We start from the raw sequence: 7324 nt of genomic DNA on the forward strand, positions 1-7324 counted from the left end.
CAAACATGCTTACATGTTCAACGTTTCCTTTCCTTTTCTCAATATGTGATTAAAAGCTGTTTGGTTATCTTCAATGTATCCATCATGCCAAACAAAATGTCTACCATGTTACACATATAGGCCGTGGTTCCAGATTCATGTAGAATTGTTGATTTTATGTTCAATCATGTTTAATTATCTAACATAAGGAGAACATTTGTCTGAAATTTTACATGGAAATTAAGTGTTATGAAAGTAACTGGAAACTTTTTTTTATTTTTTTTTTTACATACATTCTGCTTGAAAAGGAGGGAGTTACTAATCCTCTGGCAAATGCACTAAAATACTTGATGGTGCAGGAAGATAGGCTGCAGTGGAAATGTTTAATTAGAATCACTATTACCATTCCAGTGCCTGCAATGACACCAAATGGCACTATAACATCTCTTGCCCTTCAATTTAAGACTTGAGTTCACCCAAAGGACTATGCACTAAGCATAATCTCTCTAAAAATAAGAATAATAATAAAAAATAAAATAAAAAACACAAACCAGCTGAAATAACCTAGTTTTAATTTGCACAGTGAAATAACAAGATTTTTTCATGTAATAATAACACACAAGAAATAGTATAATAATTTTGCCTCCTTCAGCTTCCATGTATCTGCAGTTTTCAGTCCATATTTCACATATTAAAAAAATCACTGATGCTGCTGGAAGGATATAGGGACAGGTCTACCTGGAGAAACTGAAAATGTCAACAACCCCATTAAAAAGTTGATATAATAGCAGCCAAGCAGATCTAAAAGTGGCTAGTAAGAACAGGCAGTTAGATAATTATAGTAGCACATTTTCAACAATGAGTAAATGAATTCACCGGTATCCTTGCACAGAGAAATATATAATTTAGAATCTTAGACAGGGCAAACACCATATTGTTTCAACATGGTTAACAATTTAGCACAACATACAAATTAGTAGACCCTGGTAAATAAAGACACAAAATCTGACCTCATGATCCAAAGACCATGGTGGGAGCAGAGTGTAAACAGGTTTATAACACACTGGGATGTGTAGTAACACACGGAGATGTTATGCTAAGACACTGAAACTGCTACAGTAAATACCAAAACCATGGAGATAACTTGGTCAAACATAAACTGAGGTTGAAAGAAAAACAGCTGGCCCCACGCTTTCATCCCCATTTATCACACCAAACAAACATCAGCTCTGCTGTATTATTGATATATGCAAAAAGAAAACCATGATTGGTGGGTGCCAGATTCCGAAGTTATTTCCCACAGAAACCTAGGCTATCCACACAAGTCCTCTGGAAAATGTCCTCTGGAAAATGCATCAAAACAGTCTTGTACAAAATGACTATTCCATTCAATCTTGGTAACAAGTCTAATTCTAATTTTCTTTCTCTATTTGCTATTTTCTTCCCAATTTAGTCGTTACACTAATTCCCCGTGTGTATCACAGTTCTGGTCGTTGCGCTATCCTCTATTGGTCTGGGGAGGGTGTAGACTACAACATGCCTCCTCCGATACATGGAGAGTCGCCAGCCGCTTCTTTTCACCCGACAGCGTGGAGTTTCACTGGGAGAGCGTAAGGTTCACGCTATCTCCCCCAGATCCCCTCCCTGAACAGGCGCCCCGACTAACCAGTCGCTAATGCAACGATCAGGACTCATGCCCTCCCCGGCTTCCCACCCACGAACACTGCCAATTGTGTAAGAACGTCTGACCAAGCCGGAAGTACCGCTGCTGGGGATTGCTCTGGATAAGAGCGTCTGCCAAATGCCTGTAATGGATTGAACCCGCTTCTCTGCGGTGGTAGGAGAGTGCTTATACCTCTACACTACCCAGACAGCCCTAATTCTAATTATTTCTATTCTATGTACCTAACACATATACACAATTATCACCACTGCCATTGCACTGCAGCAAAATTTAAAAATACAACTGTAACCTTAAACGTTACGGGAACATTATTTCTTTGCTGCGATTGCTGGCCATTCATGTCTGGACATCTGTCCCGTGCTTCAATTAGAGCTGTGTGTGCGAATAAAATAAGTCAGATATCATCCCCCGATCGCACCACTGCTCTTAAGTGGAATCCAGGGACTGCGAAGTGAGATGAGACCAGGAGAAGGAGTGTGTTGCCGGGGCGAGAGAAAGCGTGGGGTGGGGAGTGAGAGGGACGGGCGAGTGGGTCAGTCGGTGCTTCTTGAGCTGACCCAGTTCGCGGAAGCAGCAGCTGCACTGGGTGCAGCGGTATGGCCTCTCCCCGGTGTGGATGCGCTGGTGCTTGTGCAGGCTGTCAAGGTGGCGGAAGCGCTTCTCACAGTACCTGCAGGGGTATGGCCTTTCGCCCGTGTGGATCCGCTGGTGGGTCTTGAGGCAGTAGAATCGGCGGAACCCGCGGCCGCACACATTGCAGCGGTGGACCTTGTCCGGGCTCTCCCTCTGCATCTGCATGGCGGCCATGTCGGCAGATTCCATGGAAGCCGCTGTGAAGCTCACACCGCCGCCTCCGCTTTCCCCGGACGGGGGTGACAACTGCTGGGCTGGGACGGACAGATGGGAGACGAGGGGCTCCAGGGCAGGATCCTCGGTGTCGTCCTCAATCTTGACTGCCCCATCTTTGACTTCGTCCCCATCCTCCATAACCCGGATCAGACCCAGCTCGTTCACGTCCCCCGCAGGGGCTCCCATCTCAAACTCAAACTTGCCGATTTCAGGCTGCTCCTTGGGCTGCCCCACCATGCTGTCCTGCTCCTGCAGAACTCTTCCGTCATTCTCATCTGACCCCACAGTGCCCGTATATTCTGAGAACGAATGACAGTTACCAAGAAATGATCAGAATAAAGTGCATAACAATATCCTTTTATTTCTGATGGAAGAGTGAAACCAAACAAATGGGTGGAACTGTCATGTGTTACAAAAGCTACTGAATTTAACCAGTCACTATGGGCTGCTGTGGAGACAAAAAGTACTTTTACTTGTCTTTTTCCCTCGTAGGGAATCCCAACCCTTGTATGCTTCTCCTAGGCTGCATTCGGTTACACTTTAACACATTCCCTTCCCTTGCTCTCTTTCCTCAACTGAGCCATTTTGAGATTAAATTTGTGACGTGCAAAACAAGCAGAAAATACACACAGAAAATATAAAAGTAATAAAAATAAAAAAGAATAAAAACAGAACCTGTATAGAAATAATGAAACAAGTTGATATTTACCACCCACGGCTGAGAAGGTGAAAAGTTACAAGTCACTTTATAACTCCTAATCTTGGATAGTCCTGAAAATTGACCCACCCCTAGATTCCTATCTGGAGTTGCAACTTGGAGGGTTGTTAAAGTGTTTAATTCCAAGTTGGAAAATGGTATTTAACACAATCCAACACGTCTTGGAATGCACCACATAAACAATCGATTTGTCAAAAATGTATACAAAACCAGAAGGGCAGAGCACAGACTTTTTGAAGGGGCATTTGCTCAAAATCAGGGGGAAGAGAGTAGCCAAAAGGGCACCTTTGCTGTCTCAATGCAGGGGGCATACGTTGGCGTCTGTCTATGCATATGCTAGATAACCAGAAATGGTTCAGATAGAAACTGATCATTTGCTCATTGAGATGGCAGTGCTAAATATTATTTTTATAATAAAATTGCATTTACCACAATCCAGCATGACTTGAACACACCATGTAACACAACGCAGTGCCAAAAAGTGCATATTTACGGAATACCAGAAGTGGTTGAGTGAGTGATTGTTTGCTTACTCTGATGGTCCTGCTAAATATAATTTTTTATTCTATAACAAAGTGTCAAGTAGCTGGTTTCATGGAAGCCTATATAGTAGTTCCCAATCTTCCCTTATTACATTTAAAAATATATAATTGGAATTTGTATACAGCAAGAGTATGGTCAAAAACTTGTATTGCGGAAAACTCATACCTAGAAAATGCATACCTTTATCTGCGACGCCTTCGTCGGTAATATAAAATTGATTCTCCGGATCCTCCGCAGTTTCGAGCAATACGTGTTCCGTTTGCAAATCGTTGTGTGTGGTTCGGCTATGGTTTGTCACATATAGATTTCCTGAAGGGGAGGAACGCATTCTCCTGCGGTTCGTAGCGGTTCTACCCCACTCTGGCTGCACAGTCGGTAAGCAGAGACCTACACTAGGAAATGACTTGGAAAATTGAGACCGTCCAGGTAAGTTGCGAAGCGATTTCACCGACCTGCGTGTAGCACCGATGCCATGAGGACTAAGTGTCGGGTCGGATATAGAGGGTAGGGAAAACAGGGTATCTCCGCTGTTTGAAGGTTCAGAGCTTATGGTGTGTGAGCGTGGTTGACTCTGATTGAGAAGCAAACACTGTTTGATATTCTTCTCTGCAGCCGTCATATAGTAACGCACCGCCTTCAGTTCACTCTCTGAAATGTCCAACCTTTCTCTCAAACTTTGATTCTCTCGATGAGACTCTGCGGCAGCAGAATGAGCCGCGGATAGCTTGCTTCCTACTAGCCTCGCCGTTTCCCTCAATACGGTCTCTACGGCGTTTCTTACCGCCTGCTCGATGGTGGAGGCCAATTCGTATTTTAAAAAAGAAACGTTGGCATCCATATTTCCCTACGGTAAAATATACCAATGTCTTGCTTGTTCGAATAGGCTATAGTGTAGCTGTCTAGATGTTATAGTAAAGAAAGCCGTCGTATAGCGGTCTGTACGGTGTCCGCGTTTCAAAGCAACAAACGATAGTTACACAAAGCAGGGAAATAAGTTAAGTCTGAAGTGATAAAACGTCTCTGATGCAACCAAGCAATATGCAGCAAATTATTGTTTGAATCCAGTTTTTACCATGTATGGCGCCTGATGATCGTTAAAAGCAACCAAAACACCCACTGTTTATCAAGACTTCCACAAACCCCAGCCACCTGACTTGCCTTGTCGCTGTATTATGACGTAAAGCCTATCTTACGCAATAGGCTCCGTGTAATGTGATCTGAAGGGGTGGGCACACTGAACTGTATCATTGGGTGGGCATCACGTTTTTTTTATTTTACAGAATTTTATCGCCCAGTATTGGTACGGCATACTTTGCTTTCACGGCCCAAGCTGGCTGTGGAAAGGATCCCACAAAACCTGCAGACGCTGTAGCCCCCAAGCCTGGAGTTTGAAATCCCTGATCTGATTCTGAAAGTGCAACTGAAAGTTAAATGCTCAACAGATACATTACATTACCGGCATTTGGCAGACGCTCTTATCCAGAGCGACGTACAACAAAGTGTATAACCATAACCAGGAACAAGTATGTTGAAAACCCTAGAGAGAAGTACCGTGCAGGGAACAACTGCATAGTTCAACTTGGACCCTGAAGGTTAAACTGATTAACACTAACACAAACGAGAACAGTAACAGCGCAGTCTATGCAAAAAAACAAGCAGTAGTTAAGACAAGTGCGTTAACTAAGTCACCTACAAAACAGCTACCTAGTTACAACCCTAAGATTACAGTCAATTAAGAGATTATAGGGAGGTAGGGAGGGATGGGGAGAGGTGCAGCCTGAAGAGGTGAGTCTTCAGTCGTCACTTGAAGTGGGTCAGTGTCTCAGCTGTTCTGACCTCCACGGGGAGGTCGTTCCACCATCGTGGGGCCAGAACAGACAGGAGACGTGTTCGGGAAGCGCAGGTGCGAAGAGGGGGAGGTGCCAGGCATCCTGAGGTAGCAGAACGGAGGGGTCTGGCTGGCATGTAGGGTTTGAAGATCTTGTGGAGGTATGCTGGGGCTGATCCCTTGACTGCCTGGTATGCTAGGACCAAGGTTTTAAATTTGATGCGAGCTATAACAGGCAGCCAGTGAAGGGTAGTGAGCAGGGGAGTGACGTGGGAGTGTCTGGGGAGGTTGAAGACCAGATCATTTGGGGAAGACACCACATTTCTGGTGGCACAAATTAACATATTTGCCTGACTTGTTGGGGAAAGAACGTGAACAGGAATGATGTTTGGTCAATCCATTGAGATGAAAATGCAACTATACAAAGAATATATCTGTATTGTGCTGGTTCCCCTTTCTCACTGATGTAAAGCTAGAACAGAGCAATAAATGAACAGTGGACTTTTCCCACAGAACATGAGGATCTTTATTTATTTATTTATTTTTATTTTTTGCAATTGGCCATCTTTACAATCTCTTTATCTATATTGTAAATATTAGTGTTATAGTTTGGCCAGATTTGTCTTATTCATAGTAAAACTGCATCAATCACCTGTTGACAAATCATTTTGAATAATGGCTAATAAAACTGGTTAAACAGCCATGAACACTGTAAGGTGAATCAACGTGTATTTGTATGCAGTTATAAATAAATGGCTCATTGAAATATGAACTTGATACAAAAATGAAATTATGATCAAGAGGGGGTGATACAGGAGGCCATATCAGCATTAGTGCTTGAAGGATGAATTACTTTAGTACTATGCTTTAAAACCAAGCTGCTTAGAAGGCAGTACCACAGTTTTCACTGGAAGAGTGGAAACTAAAAAAAAAAACAGTAACGAGGAAAGATGGTTGTTCTTATGAAAACAAAGTTATTTGAAATTTCAATTTCAGTATTGAAGTTCAAACACATTGCAGCAGCACCTGCTAAACAAGTTCACGCTTTCCTTGCCGATTTGTTCTCAGCCTTAGCCCTCTAGTGGTGGGATGAGTCACCTATACCAGGGGGTGGCCAGCCTGGTTCCTGGGGAGCCATAGGGTCTGCTGCTTTTTGTTTTCACCTTAAATACAATAACCACTTAGGCCAAAGAAACCAGGTGAGGTGAGTTAACTGTGGGTAACAGGTAGGGGGAAAGCAAGCTAATTTCAACACAAGGGCGGAGTGTAGCACAGTGGGTAAGGAACTGGACTTGTAACCGAAAGGTCGCAGGTTCGATTCCCGGGTAGGACACTGCCGTTGTAAGCAAGGTACTTAACCGAAATTGCTTCAGTATATATCCAGCTGTATAAATGGATACAATGTAAAATGCTACGTAAAAAAGTTGTGTAAGTCGCTCTGGATAAGAGCGTCTGCTAAATGCCTGTAATGTAATGTAATAACAAGTCTGTCATTACCATGTAGTAGCGTTTGGTCACGAAGTGTCCTTTTTGATTACCTAAATGGCCCTTTTGGAAACCCATCTAGACATAGCTTAGAAAAAACCATGCCAAATGTTTGGTGGGATTGTCATCAAATTTGAGAACCAGAATATTGTCCAGTGTGTCATGCTTGGGGGGTATAGTCGCAGATGAAACAGCAGGGAAGGGCTGCTTGTTAAATGGGCGACCTATGCAACAATGG

General features: G+C 43.3%; 1 protein-coding gene across 4 annotated transcripts; it reads right to left on the reverse strand.

The window, feature by feature from the left end:
- Positions 1–534: 534 nt before the first annotated feature.
- On the reverse strand, positions 535–4956 carry LOC135263355 (zinc finger protein 467). 4 transcript variants are annotated; one of them, XM_064351282.1, is made up of 2 exons: positions 4846–4956; positions 535–2811 (listed from the first exon to the last, which is right to left on the reverse strand). In XM_064351282.1, the coding sequence occupies exon 2, from the start codon at positions 2747–2749 to the stop codon at positions 2090–2092; it is 660 nt and encodes a 219-aa protein (XP_064207352.1). In that variant the 5' UTR covers positions 2750–2811; positions 4846–4956; the 3' UTR covers positions 535–2089. The 4 variants fall into 4 exon arrangements, with proteins under 4 accessions (XP_064207352.1, XP_064207349.1, XP_064207350.1 ...); XM_064351279.1 differs by having other exon boundaries at positions 3939–4951; XM_064351280.1 differs by having other exon boundaries at positions 3954–4950.
- Between the last annotated feature and the right edge of the window lie 2368 nt (positions 4957–7324).

The sequence above is a fragment of the Anguilla rostrata genome, chromosome 9 (genome assembly GCF_018555375.3).
Source record: "Anguilla rostrata isolate EN2019 chromosome 9, ASM1855537v3, whole genome shotgun sequence".
NCBI lineage: Eukaryota > Metazoa > Chordata > Actinopteri > Anguilliformes > Anguillidae > Anguilla > Anguilla rostrata.